Consider the following 22,307-nt stretch of genomic DNA (forward strand, 5'->3'; position numbering starts at 1 on the left):
AGTGTCCATTGGTCCAAGTTGTGCTCACCATGGAGATGGAAAGGGTTTGGGTGCATAATACATGTTAACCTTTAAGAAAGAACTATGATCAACCCCAAACCCCCAAATAACCAGAAAAGAACACTAAAGCCCCTCGCTCAGGGTGGGGTCATGAGATGCCCACAAGGCCTTAATGCCTCTCAGCATCTGCATTTTTCAATCCGAGCTGGGCTTTCTCGGGTCATCACCGAAAAGGCTACAGTTTGAGAATGAGAAGTCGGCTGGTAGAGCTCAGCAACAGTGCACACAGGGAAAGAAGAGAACGGAGCAGGGAAGGAGAAAGCCGAGTGTCCCAACCTGTGCCCGGGATGAAGAGGATGAAGTGGCAGGAGAATCAGGAATGCTGGCAGCACAGGAACGATGTGTGGGGGAACAGGGGGGCATGTTGAAATGATGAATGACTCCACATGCTGTTTTATGATGTAACATTTTTGCCTTTGACCAGTTTTGTTGTTCTGGCACCTCGTAAACTGTTACAGAGCATACTTTTGTATTGCATGCTTTTACAGAATGCCATTTTCTATTAAATGTTCTCTCTGTCTCTCTCTCTCACACACACACACACACACACACACACACACACACACACACACACACACACACACTCACACACACTCACACGTCATAAGGCAAAAGCTTGTGAACTTGGTGAAGGAGGACAATGTAATATTGTATCTTAAATCCTTCCATCAGATGTATTCTTTCAGCCTTCAAAGTCGTTTTGGTCAAAGATGACATGCGTGGCAAAATAGACACCAACTGCACCAAAAACGGCAGATGAAGCGATGTAGGCAGTGACAGACTCTGTGAACTGGACGATCATGCCCATGAAGAGTGTGGGGAAGACCTGAGAGAGCAGGAAGGTGCTGTCTAGAATGGCAAAATCCAAACCCACCCCTCGTTTGTCATAATCATCTGCTTCCGGACCAGGGACCGTACCATTCTGAGAGGGGTAGTGTTCTGGGGTGTGCTGGCTATAGGAGGTGTGGCCATTGGTGGGTCCGCTTTTGAGGCTTAGATCACCCATGTCATCCTCTAGCATGAGACACGCAGTCTCATGAGCGACACTCAGCCCCTTCTTGTGCGTCTTTTTGGTTTTGCTGGTTTGCATGTACACCTGTGGGAAGTGGTGATACATTTTAAGAAACTCAACTTCTTTTTTGTTTGTTTTCAATGTAGAGCAAAACCTATACACACAGAAAATCAGGTCATATGGCATTAAAATGGTGATTCTTCATCCCTGTTCTAGAGACCACATGCATTGCATAGTTTTTTTTGTGTTTGTTAGACCAGGTAGCTGAACTCATCAGGCCCTTATCAACCTCTTGGCAGGTGAACTCTGATGCTCAGAGTATGGAAACCACAGGTGTGTACTGGGCTTGGTAACCACTTTATATGAAACTGAGCATACGAGATATCTAGCAGAATAAATGTTAGCTGCACTGCAATGATAGAGTTTCACAGTTCTGAACCACAAAGTATTAATTCGAGATTTTATTCCAACCACCTGAATTTGCTAATTAGAAGATTAACTTTAGCTTGAACTTGTGCTAGTGGGCATGAGACCGTGTGCAGGTGAAGCTCCTGACCTCCTTGTCTTTGTGGTAGTGGCAGGTGAGAGTGTACGGCAGCGTCTGCAGGACAGCGTAGGCAAACCCCGTGAGGGCGGACATGGCTGTGACCAGCAGCACACTTTTGGACAGGCAGATGACCAGCGCGGAAGCAGTGAAGGAGACCATGCTGCTCACGTAGACCCGCCTGGAGCCGAACGCACGCACCAGCCTGCTGAGGATCAACGAGAAGACCGTGGAGGTGGCACATTGCAGGAACAATCCCAGACTCCCCATGCGGATTCCTTTAGGGAAGACCGTGGGAAAACAGTCAGAAATCATCCCCATGTTTTTAATTTCATTAATTTCATCAATTTCATTAATGATAACAACAACAAGATCAACTCAGGATCCCAGTCCAGGGGTGTCAAAGTGAAATCCTGGACAGTTATTAGCACTGCAGAGGTCAGTGCATGTTCTCTGTTAAAGTGGAAATACATATAGGTCTTAAGTTTAGACAAATCTCAAATGAGTAGTAAGTTTGTTCAGTTAGAGAACACAGTAAGTGCCTGCTGAGAGTACAGCTTCATCTCCCCGTTTCACAATAAGTAGGATCTTCAAGGGAGAATTCTTACTAGCACTGAAACATAGTCTGTGATTAAGATTAATTTATCTCCAGGAAACCTGCTTCAAAAGTCCAGCAGAAACCATTTCAAAGGTAAGTTCAGTCAGCTTGCACTGACCACATCACAACATTACAGATAGAGCTAACTCGAACTCCACTGACCACATCACAACATTACAGATAGAGCTAACTCGAACTCCACTGACCACATCACAACATTACAGATAGAGCTAACTCGAACTCCACTGACCACATCACAACATTACAGATAGAGCTAACTCGAACTCCACTGACCACATCACAACATTACAGATAGAGCTAACTCGAACTCCACTGACCACATCACAACATTACAGATAGAGCTAACTCGAACTCCACTGACCACATCACAACATTACAGATAGAGCTAACTCGAACTCTTACTCATGTTTACCAAGTCCCAGTTTCTCTTTTCAGACACTTAAGGATCTTTCCCCACAGAGCTGGAATTCAGTCTCTAAATGCAGGGCAGCAGAATGCCAGAGCTTCTGTAAGCAAGCGAGTCTGAAGCACATCCAGTCAAACAGCAGTGCTCAAAAATAACCCCTGTATATAATGACTGTGGCTTGCGGTTGCTATTGATAGGTTACACTCAGAGCAGACCTCATTTATTTGCTCTCGAGTCTGCGCACAGCGCATTAACCTGCCATGCAGGAGACAGATACGGTGGAGTGCTAGGTAAAGGTGTGTTAGCCGGTCTGGATGGAGCTTCGGGATGGGCCTCGCTGGTTAGCTGAGGTGGAGGAAGGAGTTCGCACTTCCGGCCGTGCGTCTCTGCTGGGGCACTGTTCATAAGCTGACCAAGCGGAACCAAAGTTCACACAGAAGAGCCAGACACTGGCACAGAGGCAGGGAGGAGACACACACCGGCTCTGGGAAACAGCTTATTAGTGGAGAAAATGTTTACTTGTGAAGGCAGCAGACGTGGAGTGGGCTACTTCTGACGGAAAACAGACCATCAAGGGAGGCCAAGGGTGGTGAACGTTGATTAGAAGAGCAGGACATTTCTGTCTACGGGCGCATTCAAACTCTGCTTTAATTTCAGTTTCTTCCATTAACTACTACTGTACACTCCATTATTAGTGCACACCACCTTGGTCCAATTGCGAAAATGCCGTTTTGGTCATATATTTAACTTCAACATGTTTTTCCCCCCCATTTTGATGGTTATTAGCTTTTTCACATTGCAGAGGTGAACTGACTGTAGGTTGTTTGTCTGCAGAGACATGACTCAGTTCATTTTGTAGACACAGAAAAGTATGGAATATGTATTTTCTTAAGGTCTTTTTTCTACATCTGTTTTTGCTGAACTATTATCAGTATTTCTGTACAGCTTCATTTTTCACTTATCATAACTGTGACTACTGCCAAAACAATTCTGTGCACAGTTACACTGTTTTAGGTGATGGGTGTTAAGTTTAGGAAAATAAGGTTGAATTCCTTTTTTCCCCTCACTCATTTTTAGAAGCAAGCTCTTGCCACGGCATCAAAGGGGAAAAGATTTTTTAGCCATTTAAAGTAATAAACCTGTATATTATTATACAGTTCATCACGGTTAAGCCAGAAAAGTAGGCAATCTCACCTTCATCGTACTGCTGTCTGGGTGCAGTGCCCGGCGCGGCACTGGGCACACCTTCATACAGCCCCTCGCCCACAAAGTCCGTATAAAACAGCATGAATGACATGACGGCCATCCAGCTGCAGAGCTGAGCCACGCACAGCTGCCGCATGACACGCGGCACGTGGCAGTAGCTCCGGTAGATCGCTGGGCTCATGGACCAGCAGCTTCTGAGCAGGCACAGCAGCGGGCTGGCCCTCAGGAGGCGGAGCTTGCATCGGACCACGTAGCAGCAAGCGCGAGGACCACACGGCCCGCATGGCCTGCTCTCCGCCGGCCGGTCGTCAGGTGTGGCCAGCCCGCGTGGGGCCTCCTCCGACACCTTCATGGTGACTAACACGCTGATGACGAAGATGATGATGAGGAGGGCGAAGAGGCACTCTGCCTGGCCACCCAGGTAGAAGGCGAGGAGGCCCCCGCTCCAGTCGAGCGCGGGCAGCAGGTAGCCCACACAGCCCCCCAGGCTCACCATGAAGGAGAAGGTGGCGAAAGCCTGGGCACAGTCGTCGCGCTCGCGGTACAGGTCGGAGAGCAGCGCTTCCAGCGGCGTGAAGCAAACCTGCCCGCAGAAGTCCAACAGACCCACGCCCACGACGAGTAGGCCCACCTGCAGGGCCCGGCTGGGACGGGTGGCGCCCCAGCTGAGGCGGGTGGCCAGCACGTCGGCGTGGGGGATGATGAGCAGAGCCAGCAGCACGCCCAGCGACAGCAGCCAGATGAAAGGACGGCGTCGGCCGTAGCTGCTGTTGCAGCGGTCACTTGCTGAGCCGATCAGGGGGATGAAGAGGAGGCCCAGGACAGGACCGATACCTGCACACAGGGGACACAAGGACTAGGCTGAAGGGCTCTTCTAATGCTGCTGTATTTTCTAGCCGTCCACTGGACCTTGTGCCATATTGATTTGCTGTTAAACACTTGTATTGACCAGACCCCTTCAGCAGCATCAGTCTCAATAAGTATATGTGGAAACAGCTTGTAATGGGCCTGTTGAACAAACGCCAAACCTCAGCTTCAGCTCTACCTCCCCCTCCCCCATCCCCCTCTCTCTTCTGCTCACTCACTCACTCACTCTCCCTCCTTCCTGCTTTCTCTGCTTCTCCCACTCTCTCTCTCTCTCTTTCTCTCCCTCTCTCTCGACAGGCTTTCTAATTAAAGAAGATGACTAAGAGTGCTCGCTGGGCCTGGATTTTCATTTGATTCATGTCCAGATTCTCAGAGGCTATTTCTACCCGAAGCGGCGGGTGATGAGTTGAGGAGATGTTCAAGAACATATTAAGTTCACTAGACGCTATCGGCATAAATACTGCATGGGCCAGAACACCAAATGTAATCCAAGATATGAACACAAAAAGTAATAATAAAATCCATTTAATGTCATGTCAGAAATCTGTCTGCAATGGTGATAAAACTAAGATTACTGTCAACAATCTTGTGTGGTTGGTCATTTAAAAAGATCTCTATGGATGATACACAAAGATCATTTGTAAAGAATTTGCTCACAACCCAAAAGGACAAATTCCCATAGGTTCTGTGTTTTCGAAGGGTATTTTGAGGAGGTGGGATTAGTTTGGACCAGCACCCCTAAAACAATTCAAGCCTGCCCCTGTGAATTTAAAGCACTGAAGCAGGTCTTGACAAAGCGTGTGTTATTCCTGCGGAGGGATATCTCTGTGGGAGCAGTGGAACCAGATAGCCGAGGGAACTAGCTGGCCTTGGAGAACATTTTCAAAGGATAGCTGTCAGCGAGGGGTGTAAGACAACATAGGGAGGGTCACCTCCTCAGCAGAGAGGTTTAAAAGTTTAAACAGATTTCTGAGTGTTTCAGGGTCTGTGGGTATTTACCTCTTTCACTGTATGAAACATAATGATCCTATTTTGATTGGCTGACATAAGAGACTATTGTATGTAAAATCACACAAAAGGCCAACAGCACTAATGCACAGCTATGATGTCAAACGTGTACAAACACAGATAGTTAACTATAGCACACACAACCTCAAACCAAAAGGGCTATTCCATGCTTGTGCCAACAGTACCTGTATCTCAGGTGTGTGAGCTCACTGGATGGCTCCCAGTACAGCAACAAGCTACTTGGATGAAACTTAAATAGTCTGGCATTTTAGCAGGAAAAAAATCACCAGTTTTCACTGCATTTTGTAGTCTTCCTGAATCTGAATTTCAATGGATATCAGTGGGGTCATTCATTTTTTGCCCACAATACCATGCACATGAAAAGATGCACAAATAGTTAAGCCTAGCATAGGCACTCCCATATGCACGCACACACACCCCTACACACTTCATGGCTTCAGTAATGACTTCGGTGATGTGTTTGCTAACTCTGCACAAAAACACAGAGGGTGGTGTGGACCATTATGCTGCTCAGAAAGACACCAGCTGTGAGAAACTGACAATTGCTTTCTCGAGTCACACCAAAGCAGAAGAAAGGAGCACCAATCGCACTCCGAGCTGCTGGCCAATGAGAAACATTTCCAGGAAAGTCCCTGGAATTGTATGAGGAAAAATTTTAATCTTGATAACCTCATTTACAAACCCCATTTTATGTTTTTAAACAATGCCCGTCCTGCTCGGTTTTGGACACCATTAATATTTTGCAAAAAAGGCTTGTTTTGAATTCTTTGGCCATTGTGTGATTAGGAAAAAAACACTTGCCAGGGTGGACATGTCTATACACAAAGCCTCCTTCTCTGTCTTTGCTCTGTAGCTGCTGAAGGAAAACCATAGTCTGATATCCCACCAGTCATGGAGAGATACATAATCATATTGTTACTTCTATTTGGAAATCATTTACCTTTATGGATCCTTATGGAATATGTATATATTCATATGCTCAGGTCCAATTAACACCAGCACACACACTAAATAGATGAAATAATTAGCTAGGTCACGTTAATGGGAGCAGTATAAACTTTAGAGTTGCAAGCAGTACATCTAAGCAATGATCTGCTATGTATTGTCTTAGAAGTGTTTAATTTCATTAAGAAATAACCACTGGCACTCTGAGAACTAATATAAAACCCATATGATATCTAAGAGCTACTGAACTGGACAAGCAACTTAGCGAATATGGAAAATTTAGGCGACGATCACAGCACACACGCATACACACACGCACGTGTGAGAAAGACATAGAGGATCCAAAGGAAAGTATTGCACGTTTAGCCCAGCTACAGTGAAATACACAGGCTCGACACTGGTCTTCAGAGTCCAGGCTTTTTTCTGTGTCCCATGCCTTTCAATTAACACCTAATTACCACTTGTGCAAAGCAGCAAGTAATACAGCCACTAATTTAGATAATGACCCCCAATATAGAACTGCTTCTTCGGAAAGAAACCGAGCATGTACTCAACATAACCTGTCCTTAACCCAGCCAAAGCCATGTGACACAAACCAGGCCTCACATGCTATCTCCTTCTTAAGTTATATCTTGTTTCCAATCTCTAGACCCTGTTGACTGGTGATAGCTGAGAGGTGCTGTGTGTGAAAAACTGGACCAACAGTGTGTTTAAAAGAGGCTACAAAGAGAGTCCGTGCAGGACATAAAGTTGTGTCTGCTGAAAGCCTCCGTTAACGCAGTTTCCAAAAAAAGTGACCCCATTCTGGTGTTGATTCCTGAGGGGTAGCTCTCACAAAAAAGTACGCGGATTAGCGGATTAGTATCAGTTAGCATTATTAGCACAATCTACTCGCTTTCACTCATTTTCAGCCATTTTGACTGGACCATCTATTCAAAGAGCAAAGCTGAGTTGTGTGAATGAGGCCTTACCCAGCACCATGGTCATGTACTTCTCCTCTACGCCAGCCTCCAGAAGCAGGGGTGGAACGTATGTGATCCCAGCCGCCACACAGATCTCTAGACCACATGTCAGCAGGTTGAGTAGCACCAGACGCCACTGGGACCTCCATCCAGGCATAATTCCACGTGGGAGGGCTCGCCTTCCACCCGAGTGGGGTTGAGGGACAGGGGCTTGGGGATGGTGGTAGGCTCTACTCAGGCTGTGGCGAGGTGTCTGCGAGCAAGGAGGGTGTGCGGGGGGCGATGAGAAAGATCGGGATGGCTGGGTCGCTGCTGCCGCAAGCTCAGACCTGGGCGATCCGTCATGGCTTCAGCATTCTGGACCTTGAGGAAAACGGAGACACAGCAAGCAGCGTTTGATTAGTGAGATTGCAAAGCAGCCACCTCCTCAAGCAGACAGACGGGGAGGGAGAGACAGAGACAGACGGTGACACATTCTTGTGCCAGAGCCCAGTTGGGCTTTGCTTGCTAAACCAGGAGACCTGAGCATCTGGGAGGTGCACAGGTGACAGAGGAGGGGGGTATTCCTCCAGGACTTTCTGATCCGTACGCCTCACTACCCAGGCCCCAGCTGGGTTGTTCTCCTCTCCGTGGGCTCGCTTCCCCCACTTGGCCATGCACAAGCTTCCCCCGGGCCTGATTAGACCAGGCCGTGACAAGAGCCCCCTCGGCAAGGCACGACGCCTCTAATTAGCAGCCATTGTTTGTGCAAAAGCTTTCCTAATGAGTCAAGATTCCTAGCACTTCCTGTGGACTTGCCAAATCTTGGGAGGAAGTTATACGCAAAGCGAGAATATCATGTACAAATTATTTTCTCTTTTCTACTGAGTGATGCAACAATATTACAGTAGCTTATATCGATGGTTTGAGCTCATGGAATACACATACAGTTCCATAAAAGGTTATAAATATTCAGTGTGTATTTTTTTGACATAAACTGCTTTTAGAATTAAACTTGTCATTAGTTATACAAGCCCTCAAAAAATGTGAGAAAACCTGTGAAACTTGACCTTTGGCATATTTTCATAAAGAAGTCTTTGAGTCCTCAGGGATCTCTCAGATATTCCACATTTTGGGTCTGTTAAATCTACGAACACACCCGAGTCAGATGACCGGTGTTTCGTACCAGGGTCATTGGCTGGTGCTCTGGCAGCTGCAACAGTAGAAATACAGAGTCTGTATGGGAGTCCTTGAGGGCAGGTTTAGAAGTCTTAATAACAGACAAATAACAGATGGGAGATATACAGAGACTGCTCCTCTCTTCAACACCAGAGTTTCATGTTAGTACTGAGTATAAACCTTTTTTAGCCCTGCAATGCTAGTTTACAGCTTAAAGCCTCAAACAACTATGTCTTTTACCCAGAATAGCTGATATTTACCTCCACACCCTTGTCTATAACCACCGAGTGGTGTCCATGTCCACAAACAGTGCATCTCAAATGTGCTGCCCAACGAAACGCAACACCAAACAAATACCACCTCCCACTTCAAAGAGCAAGTCCTCCCACAAGGGTGTTCCATGTCAATCAGTAAAAGGCATCTCTCTCCTGATGTCAAGAAGTGTGCACAATCAGAAATGTGCCTTTCTGTCAGTTACTCAACACTCCGCATTCTGATCACTTTGGAAGACTTGGAAAAAGGCTGCAGATTCAAAAAACAACTGAAACCAAAAAAAAAACCAAAAAAACCCCAACTGAAAATCAAGTAAACAGCACTTCACAAAACAGAAAAAGGAAAGAAAGAAAAACTTTTTTGATGATCTACTTGTAGTCCAGGACTCTGCACAAGCATTTAGGGTTGGCTTTCTCCAGCCCTGCTTGACTGTGGAAGGTCAAGTGATGTAACGCTCTTCGAACAGCATGAGGTGCTGAAACCCATTTTTCTGGTTGAGGGCTGTGCTCTTGTCCGCAAGTGTGTCTCTAATTCCTTTTGGCTCCCGAGCCCCCTGCCTGCTGCCACTGCACCATCTGAGTCTGATGAATGTGAGAGAACACTCTGAGCAAACGTCATCTTCCAGAAGGAACGAAAAAAAATGAGGAAAAAACCCGGCCAGGTGCTAAATTCATATTTGGTGTGAAATTCCTCCATGAGTATTGCCTCCATCTGCTCTCGTAAGGAGACAGAATGAGTGTGCGATGTTTGTTAAGGAGTCTTGGAGATTTTATGCAACTGCAGCCTGGAAAGGAGTGATGTCAGTGAATTAATTGCTGTACCTGAGAACTGTATAAGTGAAGCATAAGGACAAAGCATAATTCAATTCAAGCCAGAACTCAACTAGTCTCCCTGAAGGTTTAGTTAAACCATCACAGCAAAACAAGCTCTACGCTGATCATATCCCTCTCTGTGAGAACTCTCCCTCTCTGTGAGAACCGTGAGAACCACATATTTCAACATAACCTAATATGTGAATGTCATATAACGTACCATCTGCACTCACAGGATTGACATCAGAATCTCACCTCCAGATGAAGACAAATTCTCATGAGGAGAACTTTGTGAGATGTCTAGTAGCTGAAATAAAGGATGTTTTGAGAACTTGGAATGTTAATGATCTCATCCACTGGGCCACTATTGAAGTGTCTCAAAACAAAACAACACAACACAACACAATATGCGAAGGACAAAGCAGATGCCCCCTTACAGAGCTCCTCACACAGAAACCCGTGGGAGGCTCAGCTCACTGGGACTGCACAGCTATTTCACACCCAAATCCCACTGCTACAATGCTGAAAAGACCTCGTCAGGCGATCCAGCCCTGTCCCACCCTGCTCGGTCACCACTTTGCTGCCCCGATGCCCAGGCAACCGCCCGACTCACAACACCTTCCCTCCCCTCTCTGCACGCTTTTCTCCAGAGTCAGCCCCCCCTCTGTCGAGCTTTGTAAGGGGACTCATAAAACACCGCCCAAGCCCACAACTGGTCATTTCCCTTGACTTCATCTGCTTTTGATGGTAATGATTTTACAAATGAGCTAAATGTGAGATAATCTCCTCCACTCCGGTCTTTGCTGCCACAATGAGCTTGTTTCAACTCATCGTGTGGCTACCAATCCCTGTGAGAGCTGAATAAGGTACAAAAATGCACCATACAAAAGGGCCCCAGGACAGAAATTCAATACTGAATTTAGACACCTGCAGGACTTCTTCACTGCACCCCCATTCTCATAAGAAGGGTTTCCCGTCCATCAAACATAATACAGTGGAGCCCGTCCAAAATTTGTTTTTACCCATAAGGCTTACAAAATGTTGAATCCCAGCTGGGGCCAGTGTTCAGTGGTGGGGAACCACCGTGTGGAATTTATCAGCATGTTTGGCCAACTCTGAATTACACATAAGGTAAATCCCACATGCTGTCTATTAATCTGGCATGCCTGGTGCATACCTTTGCGTAGAATAATTCATGCAATTTAGAGGCCAAACTTTTTGGATTTTCTGGATGCAGGAATCTGAACGTACCACCACTCCAGAACCTTGTCTGGAGGCCCACCCCAGGCCCTGTCATTCCAGACAGTCCAATACCTTCTGTCTGAGTGTGCTTGCCTTTCTTTTGGCTGATGTGACGGCTGAGGCATTTGAGCGGGGGGAGACAGAGGGGATAGCAGGCTTCCTTTGACACCCCTGCCCCTCCCCGACAAGTCCACATTTCTAGACCTATTCAACTCCCCCACCTCTGCCACCCAGTGAAGCTTTAATGGCTCTGAAGGGCATTATCACCATACAAAACAAGCTTTGTGTACGTTGAGTCTGTGTTAGTAATCTGATATACTAAAGAATCAAGCCCTTTCAATTAACGTATTGTTAACACCGAGGGCGTGCAGAAACATTAAAATGGCTGTGGAGGCCGGAGTGGTAAAGGATAGCTCCAATGGTAAAGGGCAGGATAGCTCCGATGTGACATCATAACCACAAGTAAGACACAAGACATCAATGCAAACACCTCGAAAGGAGCTTCCTGTGGTGATGTGACTCAAGAGGAATGAATGAGAGAACCTTCTGCTTTAATCAAGACACTTCTAGTCTTGATTCCAGTCAAGACACTTCTAGTTTTGATTGGTTTGAAGGCCACAAAAATGTCAAGACCTGGTCATTTTGGGATTGAAAAGACCTGCAACAGTATTTTTAATGAGTCTGTGTCTTTTTTTTTTTTTTTTTTAATCTGCAAGATGAAAATAACTGATCTGTTTGAAAGACACAGCACTTTCCCCATGAAAGTATGAAAAGGCAGCAAAGCGACATGTCCAGGCAATGCTGTCATCTAGAAATTAAGGCTAAGAAACTTCAAACTAAGTGACACAATATATGTCCACAATGACATGCCTACACAACTCAGTGTCATGTTATAGGAGTCTTTGATGCATTCTATAGTGTGCAAGTCTCAGTGCAAGTCTCTACCTAAGCAAGGTCACATGACCATAGCACATCTCAGCACTCTTCACCTTGCCAGTCTGTTAATATCACATTTGGAATCAACTTTTGTTGCCACTCATGTGGCAAATCTGACCTCAGACAGAAGCAGCACTTTGACGGTTAGTTCTCACATACACACAAAAGCAATCGTGATATTTAGGCCTCATTTATTATTTGTATTTCAGTTCCACTGGTCTGGACCAAACCAAAAAATTATACATTGTTGCTTTTTAGCCCTGGTTCGCTTAGCGTTCACACTGAAACATTTCCTATCGGACCAAAGTATGTAAAGAAAATTTAAATGGATACCTCACATCCTGTTTAACAGCTTTTATTTTGTATATTTAGCAACAATAACTACGATAATGCCACCTGAACTAGAACATTATGTTGGGCTAAATGTGCTTGTGGAGTCTATTTATGTGAGGTGGCATTTTTATCAATTGAAAACTTATGAGCTGTCAAAATGCATTAGAGGCAATACAGTGCGAGGGCATTTTGAACGCGTGAGCATTTTGTACATTTCCCCCCGTATAGCACAGATACGCTCGGTGAACCAAATGTTAATGAGACATTTACCTCTTCGTTGGCTCATTTCAATCCTCTTGTTTAGTGCTTTCCATGGTTTGGAAAGCAGCAATCATACTTGCTCTAACAAACCGTACTATCTGAGCAAACGTGCTAGGGCTCATTTTAATAGAACCAAAGCTGGCAAGTGTAAACACACCCTTACACTGTGAACTTCCTGGCTTGTGGGATATGTTAAAGCCAAAATTACTTTTAGAACACTGCTTAGAATGGCTTTATCCATGTGTAGACCAGAATGGAACTGTTCCCTTGTTCAGTAATCATCACCATTTGAGTAGATAAACAATTTACGGTCAGTCAGTCACTAAAACTCTTTTTAATCACTCCAGTTCTGTTCACATAAGAGGACTTACACAGTTCACTCTATGTAATTATTTTATCCATTTAATTCTAAGGATCAATTTGTGACAGCTACACATGTAATGATGGAAAAAAAAGAAAAAAAAAACTGTCCACGATCAAACAAACTGCAGCCCCTCCAGCGTGAAGCTGAGATTAAAGCTCCCATCTAGTCCTCTCGCATGGCCATTCAACCTCCAACACTAACCACCCAGCCAGGGTAGTTTAATGAGCTTTTCAGGGTAAACACAAGAATGCCCCTTCACCACATTTATCTCCTACTCTGGCCTTTAAACAGAGGGGCTTTCCTCTCCCACCACTCAGGTGCTGCAACCTGATCCGCCAGGGCCATTCAGCCCTGAGGCCATGCTGGGCTCCTGGGAGACCAGCGCTCAATTTTACTACGGACATACGATACCAAGAGACACTTAGGAGGTCAAAAGAGGGAGAATGGAAGGCAGCCACTGATTGGGGGTGGAGGAGATGGGGGTGGGGGTGGGGGACCGATCTCTTAGTTTAGCTGACTGCAGAACATTTATGTGCCCATATGAGATGATCATATTCAACATCAGTCTGGTGATGTGGGTGGGGGGTTGTTTACATCAACCTACTTAAATTCTGCTTTCACGCACATACAGATTTTTAACATGTAAATCTAAGTTGTGATGCATTATGCATAATCTGGAAACAACAGTATTAGCATCTGCTTGACATGTGAATGACTAGTGATCCGTGCAGTATGCACCTTCCGCTAGCTCCACTCATGCCAGGTTACAAATGGCAATGCGCTAAAGTTAATGTTTACAATCACTATAGACAAGTGGTGCTGCACTTTCATGAGATGCACATGGCTTCCATGCAGTTCTGTTAACAGGCACGTCCAGGGAAGATTATTATCTACCAGACATTTTCCACTTCTGTTCAAAGCAGTAAGATTAAAATTTAGCAGTGTTTACTACGTCTACACTACACCCCCCCCCCCCCCCACTCACACACACACACACACACACACTCCACAGCTGCCTGTCACAATGACAGAACAAAGTCCATCAGTGAAAAAAGAAAATGTAGAATAATCAAAGCGGAGTTAAAAAAACATCAAAGAGAAAGCAGTCTAACCAGTTTAAATTCAAAAGTTGTTGTTCCCCCAGAAGTGATCCAAACCTCCAAACCTTTTCTTACTCTAACCCTTCATCAAAATGTGGCAACTTGCCCTTAAGCCTGGTGCATCCTTAGTGCTGATCCCTTCCTCACCAACTCCCTTTAAACTCTCATCATCTCTCCCTCTTGCTCTTCCAGTCTCTTTTTCTCTTTACCTCTCCCTGATCCTTCCCCCTCTCTCCTCAATCCCCCCCCCCCATGAAGCAAACAGAAACCTCATTGAGCACAAATCCTTCCCACAGTAATGGATCAGGATCCCAAAGCCTCAGACTTCACCCTAGCACACATTAGTCAAACTCCTGACTGTAACAACACAACAGGCTAAACAAAGCACAAATTCATATCAGTCCCACCACAGGAGTGTGCTACCTCTCCGTCTGTCCCTGCCCCCAACACAGCTCAACTCGTCCACTTTCCCTGCCTTGAGACCAGCTCCCCCACTTCAGATCCTGCATCATGTTAAGCATCTATCAGAACAGTTTTTTCACCCCAAGTCTAAAGCCAAAATCCACATCTGCAAGTCCTGTACAATTTCTAATTAACAGTTTTCTCAGAAACACACACACACACACACACACCATCCTTGCACTGACCCCAGACTCTCTCTCTCCCCTCCCCTTAAATGTGATAACAAAACAGAAGAAGTGACGTGGCAGACCAGGAAAAGATCAGAGCACATCTCCTCTCAAAAGAGTCTACTGTTTCAGCAGGCCACAGTTGCAGCAACAACCACACCACTGCTGGCTACACCTCTTCCCATATTCATAACCATGCTCTGCTCAGGTGAACTCCTAACACCACCTGTTTTTAAGAACATGCTTTACTGAGCCAAGGAGTTAATTAACTTTTCTTTAAGGAAAGCCAGACGTTCATCCTCTTGTCAAATTACAATTTAATGGTTCATCAATTTTGGTGGTTTCCAAATTTTTAAAAACACCATCTGTGACTATAAAAATTTCAATCTGTTGAGTTGGCAGGATCATGATGAATTTGCTTTTGGCAATGATCAGCACATCCAAACCCAAAAGAACGAATGAAAGAGATTAAGCATATGCTTTACTGTGAAAGAGAGTAAGCATATGCTTCACTATGAAAGAGTTCCCTCTCCATCTATCTACTGTGAACTTTGAGCTAAACAAAATGAGTAGCAGGCATACAGCATGCTGCATCAAAGACAAAATTAATGTCGGCAGTAGTGTTAAGCAGCTCAAGGAAAGGACACACAATCGCTGAACTCACTGTTTCCATTCACTGTTTCCCCCCAGCAAATTGATTGTTAATTTGCTGTTAGTTTACAGCCAGGATTTCTCATTTCCATCGACTGGCTTCAACAATAAAGAATGAACATGAACCCTGATTGCTTTTTTCTTCTGTGATAGCAAAGAGTTTGTTAATTGTCCTCACATAAGCCTGGTGGACAATTACTGAAGACGGGGACGACGAACCTTACAGACCCAAGGACAGCACCTTTCCCTGGAGGTAAGTAGCTGGGGTTTGATAGGGCTAAACACATCATGTATTCATGGGGGGTAAGAGAGGCACACACAGCCAAAGCTGAGAGAAACATAATGACAGTGCATCTGGTTTTAACTTCAGGGTCAACCTGAAAGTTTACTATTATTAACATCAACATCCGGACGGTGCAGCTTCTTACAGGAGCAGACTCTAGCTAAGGAAAAGCCTGGTGTTCAGCTGTGTCTGTGAAGTGGCCTCCAGTGCTCTGGTCTCACAGGCTGTACATCTGTCCCACAACAGATGTTGGAGTATGGTTAGAACAGCTGCTCAGAGTGCCCTGAGCCTGGGTGATTATCACCCTACTCACAGCTGCAGGGCAGGCAAAACAGACCACCGCTCTACTGTAGTGTGTAACTCCTATAACACAAAACAGTCTATGTGAAGAGAAAGGACTAAGCAAAAGGTAGAGTCAACTGGTGCATCTCAAATGCCTCATGAGTCACTGGATGGCAAATATGACGAATTTCTGCTGCCAAATGTTGCCAAGGAGGCTTTGAAAAAGCAGGGAGTTGTGTAATCAAGTAAGCTGTTTGCTGTCTTTTGTTCATCATAACAAATACATGAATGAAATACATTTTTACAGGAGAATTTTACTAGGTTCAAGATGAGAACACTTGCTCTGAGGCACATCTCACACCAGTCCCAGGTGAGCAGGAGTTTTTCCATATGTGGGAAGATGATGTTCCAGACACCCACCAAAAAACTCAGCACATCTATCAGTTGTGCTGAAAAGATACCAGCACCGCTGGTTATCATTTGATGGAAAAGCAATTCCAAATGTGGCCTGGGTTGCATGTGTGAGTGAGAGAGGGAAGTGGTCAGGAAGGGCAAAGCGCCAAGCAGCCATCCAGCCATTACGGACTGGAAAATTCCATTATGAGGAAAGTGATAATTTGGGAACATCTGGCAATAACACTCAGCTAAGCGCATCAGCTGCATATGTTCGCCTGTCACACCCACTGCATGCGCTGACTACCTTTACTGCAACACGAGAGGTTTCTAGGATTCAATGGTAGCAGTTTAGAGAGCAGTATTTGGAGAGTGAGGCCTTACTGAGGCAGTTTTACTGAACATTTGGTTTGTGGACACACACAGTACATTCAACCATTCAGGAGTATGTTTACTTAAATGGTACTTTAGACTTCTGGGTGCAGTTGTTGAAGGGCTCTGCAGGTTTAGAAGTGTCTAAGTCATTGTTACAACAAATATAAAAACCTAGGTGTGTAACATTCTAAATACAGCTGTGTGTGTGTGTGTGTGTGTGTGTGTACACCTTCCCAAACGTTAAAGCCCAGGCACAATGTCAACACTCCAGGTTGAGCTCATCCACCTTGTACATGAAACGTTTTTAACAGGAGAAGTGAAGAGTTGAAACAGCCATCCCAGCACCCAGTCATGCTGCCTTAAATCAGAGACTTGATCCTTTCACTGGATTCTGGGCTTCTCAGATATCAAAGGTCCTCCACTGCCCTCATATAATGCTCTTCCATCCCTTTCAGCTCATGACATGAAAGTAAATCCCACACTCCCCCTCAATGCGACATGCACAGTGCGCCGCTTAAATGGACAGTCAATCATAAACTTTCATTTCAGTCCATGTTCTTTTTTCTTAAGCTCAGCCCAAGCTTCTGGCACATTCAGAAATTGTTTACTCAGCCAAGCAACAATGTTTACTTAAAAGGCTTTTCTCCCATGCTTTTGCCAGTGTAGCGTCTCTCTGTGTCTGTTTTAAACCATATGGCTTCATCACCCTGGAAAAATGACAAGATGAGTCTGGTTTATCTTGCTGTTAGTCACATCATACTCCACCCAACTGTGACAACAGTAATTTTGAACATTCATTCCTAGAGATGGGTAGAGTAGCCAAAAACTGTACTCAAGTAAAACTATTGTTACTATAATAATTACTCAAGTAGAAGTAAAATTACTCAGAAATGATTATTCAAATAAAACTAAGAAAGTATTTAGTGAAAAGACTATTCAAGCAGCAATTTCATAACACTGGGCAATAAAAATTTAACTTTTTTTCCCCACAAACTAAAATAGGTGGGCCTTATACTACTTTATACAGTAGATTTGAATCTATTAGAATATATTGCTTTTCATAGTCATAGTTTATGTGACAGGGCAATTCAATTTTGCCATAAATATATAATTAGGCTACTGCATAAATCAGGCTGTTTTTACACTTAAAATATGTATAAACCTTTTTCTAAAATTTACAGTAGTATGATTTGTGTATATATTTGCCATGAAAAACATCCCTCTTCAGTGTCCATCAGGGGAAACATAGAGGGACTCAATTTTACTTAGTATCGATTTTCTTTACTAATGTTCTTTTCTTTATTAATGTAATGTAAGTATACTGGAAGAAGAAGAAGAAGAAGAAGAAGAAGAAGAAGAAGAAGAACAAGTGGAACAAAATCTTTAAGTAGTGTAAACTAAATAGAACTGCAGAACCACAGAACATATGCAGTACATAGAAACCCCAACCCAATATGTCTAAAACATAATTTCACTTTAAATAACTTTTACAAAAACTTGATTTCAACTTCAAATGATGTTCTGTCTGCTCATTTTAACTTATTTAACACCACATAAATAACATTTGAAGATAATGGATGAAGTTATAATACAACATTATTTAAAGCTGCTTAGCTTTTTGCAAATCAGAATGTCAGGGGGAAGCAAGGTCCCAATTTTGGGGGGATTGACTTGAACCTGTAACTGGCTTTGGTGGGGTCAATATTCTGCCATTAGCCAGATGTGGGATGAGTTAGCTTGGCATCTGTTCCATGTGTTGTAGCTACTCGAGGTTTTTGATATCGGCTAGATATTGTTCATGTAAGTACAACAAGTATCAGAGCAGATTTGGTGATTGTATTGAAATACAATTTATTCATAAAGTTACTTAATAAATGTAAGGGAACGAATGTACCACATTCCTACTCACCTCCGTATGGAAGCATTTCTCGCTAAAGCACATGGATTTGCATTGTGTCATTCGCTGCTGCCCATAGAAGGCCTCCATGAAAACACAAAGTGGCCAGAACCGAGTCACGTTCTTAAATTCAATTACACACGGGAGACTGGCTTAAAAGCTTCAAAGAGTAACAGGAAGAACAAAAGTTTGCAGGCTGCCTGCTTTCACTGCAGCATGGCTGACTTTAACAAAATCATAACAGGATTCATAACAGGTATGATCATAACAGGTATCATAACAGGATTTCCATTAATGTATGCATTTCTCTAATAACTATTGGGCTGGCACTTGCTGTGTATATTTTACAGGTGCTGAAGAGAAGGTGTAATTAATGTAGGTTATCATTACTACATAATTACACCTCCACTACCCCCACACATTGAAAGCGGTGGTTAAATAACATATTGGCTCAGGTATCGGTAAAGAGCAGGCAAACAGAACGCGATGCCGCAAAAGGTTTTAAGCACAATGAAGGTGGGAGCAAGACACAAACGGCCGGAAGAGTTCCGTCAAATGAGGACTCCCCTGCGCCACAGGTACTAGTGCTACTGCTGTCCCGTAGAGCCCAGGGTGGGCGGGGACATTAGACCCCTGAGCGGGAGGGGTGATCGGTCAAAAAAGTGATCTGAAAGTTCCAAGAGTCAGAAAGGGCCTGTCACTGATTTTTCAATGGAAGCAAATAGCAGCTGGTGTGTTCAAGGATCAGTCTAGTATTCTGCATGCTAGTTTTATGCCACTTTAAAACATGCCGTTAATGGGTAATGGATAGAGTCTTAAATTATGCATTAAGCCAAATCTGCCTGGAGGAACCCAGCCCTTAGGACTAAAACTGGAATCCTGCTTGACTAAAACTAACTATAACACACAAAACTGTGTTGTTATATACTTTACACAAAACATATACTTTCAAAACTGTACTGTTAAAATACTTCATCCACTGTATTTATTGCATCACTAAGAAGCCCAGTGATAATGTGGAAGGAATGATCAGACACAGTGCAGGATGTGAAGATAATTCCAAACAACTCATTCCAAAGCCAAGAGGTGGCCATCCTCCGCCCCCTCCGCAAATCCTTGTTCACCTGTGGCCCCCAGTTACATGGACACCACACACTCTAAGCCAGAGGCCTTGGTGGGGTAACGGAATGCTTTTGTGTTTCCCAGACACTGAAAGTCCCAGTAAAGAAGATAAGGAGAGCAGAAGAGGGCCCATCATGGGTTACAGTCACTCTATTAGGTGTAAATTCCAGAAGGTGTCTGCTTCTGTACAGTTGAGTAGGCGTGGGGATTTTATTTGCAGTGGATGGGTAGTGCAGGCTGAAATGATGGATGAACATGTTAAGAGAGCTGTTCTCACATACTACAAGCGATCTCATTCTCTTGAGATTAGGGCCTGGAAGGTGACCAACTTTAAATCTGTGGCTTTTGGCAGATGCACTTATCCAGGGTGATTTACATATTTTAACCTGAGCAGTCTAAGTAGGGTGGACCTCTACAGGAAGGCCTGGGATGTCAACACACTCTGTGCATGTGCTTGAGCCACATTACAACATTCCTGATCTCAGTTGAAAATGACAAATTTTGTCTCAGCTACATCATTTTAATGATGAATATATGCAGTTCGGTGAGTGCAGAGAGATGATGCATAATGTGTGATCAAGGACATAGAAAAAGCCTCTGTCTGTCCAAAGTGGCTCTGTGGCCTGCATTTCCTGATCCCCAGGAACTGAGCTGAGTGCAGCTGGCATGGTCAGGCCAACCTAGGTGAAGGATGATGCAGATGAGCCCTGGAGTGAAGACCTCAACCTCTCACATAACACTGATTTCTAAGGAAACAAGCACACTAACACAGGATAGGTATTCATTTGCCTAATTCCTAGTATTCTGATTACTTTCCTTACTATCTATGTTAAGTGTCATTTTTAACATATCGTTCTACTTTCTTGTGTCAGTAGCTCCGAGAATTCTCATGCCATAAAAACAACATTTACTCATTCCCTTTTGTATGTTTCTTCCCTTTAGACAGATTTTGGAACTGTAAGCCTATATTTTAATAAATCATGAAAACACTCATTCCATTCAGAATGCAATCACAGCAATTGAACACTACTGTTTCTAGGAAAACATATATCAAAATGTGTCCAACAAAACAAACTATCCTTTGAAAGCAACACAAACCATAGGATTTGTATAAGTATCCTCATTAAGAAGCTTCAGTTATGATGGAGAATCATTTCAGTGTGGCTATTAATGCATGTGTGTCTAGACTTCCCCATAAATACTGTCTAGTGAGTCATAATGATTGCTCTTGAGAATGGAAATCTGACCAAATATAAACACCACAAGTAGGTTAGGTTCATTAGTTTAAACCAATGACCGACGACTCCCTACCCCGTAACGTTTTCATAAAACTTTCATTATAGCTTTTCTTCTCTCAATCCAGTGCCACCTGAGTCTCACATTTCACAAGAGCGAGAGAGAACAGATCGAGACTGGCTGGGACAATGCATGAGGTTAGGAACCAAACAAAGAAAGAAACCTTTCAGAAGACCCCAAATACTTACGTCACCTCCCCCTAACCCATGTGTCAACACAGCGGTGGTCTTACCAGCAGCGCCAAACGTTTATGGCCCAGATACAAACATAAATAAGAATAATAATCATTAGTCTTTAATCAGTACACAATCGTTGTCAACTCTTAAATGGAAGGAAAGCGGATTATAACGTTCGCTTTTATAACTTCGTGCTATATGTTGCATGCGGTCAAGTTTCACAAGTGCAATTGCCCCCAAAACTACTTGTTTGTTGCACAGCCCACATAAATAACATTCCTGAGGAAACACTAGCATCACGTCACTGCCCTTCTACGATCTATATATACTATCTTTTTGTTTACAGCATCAGCATTGAGAGAATAGATGTTGCTTTGAATTACAATAGTGGATTTAAACTGCAAGCGCACAATGTAAGAAACGGAAGTTATTTCTGATAGGTTGCAATGAAGAAGTTTCACGCTACTTACACATTCTTAAGGCATCTCGTGGTCAAAGCAACATTATGTCCGAAGGAAGCGTAAAAGCAAATCTTTCAAGACTACATAAATTGCGAGCAATGGCGAGTCCTCCTACTTTCTAAATGTTGCTCCCGTGTGTGCTCCACGGAGCAAATTATTGCCTTTTCCCGAAGCTGCCGTTGCCCAACTTGTGGGAAGGACTTTGCTGTGACGTGATGCGATTACCGGAGAAGACGCGAAAAGCGCGATTCATTAGACGCGCGCAAATGACATCAATTAAACGTATATTTTAAGCACCTTTTTTTGACGAAAGCTGTTAGTGTATTTTTTCCCTTTTCATTTATCTCCTGAAACGCTAGATGTCGGTTTGGCAACTGTAGGCTGTTGCTAAATTTGTAAGTGTTTTTTCCCCCTTTCCAACATGGTAAGCCTGTATAAAAGCAGTAATTAAGGGATCGTCTAGACGAAAATGTTATTATATAATGACGTAATTCAGATGTCATGAAAATGCTTAATTGTGTGTGTCAATATGTTATATTTAGATGTAAAGAAATGTTACTGATGAATCTCCGTAGGTTTTAATCTGCCTTTTACTAGGCACTTTTTCTATATT

At 43.9% G+C, this 22,307-nt stretch overlaps 1 protein-coding gene across 1 annotated transcript; it reads right to left on the bottom strand.

The window, feature by feature from the left end:
• Positions 1-452: 452 nt before the first annotated feature.
• On the bottom strand, positions 453-21,867 carry LOC113584973 (solute carrier family 45 member 3). The gene is made up of 5 exons (XM_027022237.2): positions 21,704-21,867; positions 7,660-8,013; positions 3,836-4,681; positions 1,629-1,894; positions 453-1,156 (listed from the first exon to the last, which is right to left on the bottom strand). Exons 2-5 carry the CDS (start codon positions 7,805-7,807, stop codon positions 743-745), a joined length of 1,674 nt encoding a protein of 557 aa, XP_026878038.2. The 5' UTR covers positions 7,808-8,013; positions 21,704-21,867; the 3' UTR covers positions 453-742.
• Between the last annotated feature and the right edge of the window lie 440 nt (positions 21,868-22,307).

This window comes from Electrophorus electricus, chromosome 12 (genome assembly GCF_013358815.1).
Source record: "Electrophorus electricus isolate fEleEle1 chromosome 12, fEleEle1.pri, whole genome shotgun sequence".
In the NCBI taxonomy this organism is placed as follows: domain Eukaryota; kingdom Metazoa; phylum Chordata; class Actinopteri; order Gymnotiformes; family Gymnotidae; genus Electrophorus; species Electrophorus electricus.

What these genes read in the sequence shown, in the direction of transcription:
- LOC113584973 (XM_027022237.2), bottom strand. Translation starts at nt 7,807, where the DNA reads ATGCCTGGATGGAGGTCCCAGTGGCGTCTGGTGCTACTCAACCTGCTG. An exon ending in GTACATGACCATGGTGCTGG is followed by an intron (nt 4,682 to 7,659) that starts GTAAGGCCTCAT and finishes CCCTGTGTGCAG; the next exon opens with GTATCGGTCCTGTCCTGGGC. An exon ending in ACTACCACAAAGACAAGGAG is followed by an intron (nt 1,157 to 1,628) that starts GTCAGGAGCTTC and finishes CACTTCCCACAG; the next exon opens with GTGTACATGCAAACCAGCAA.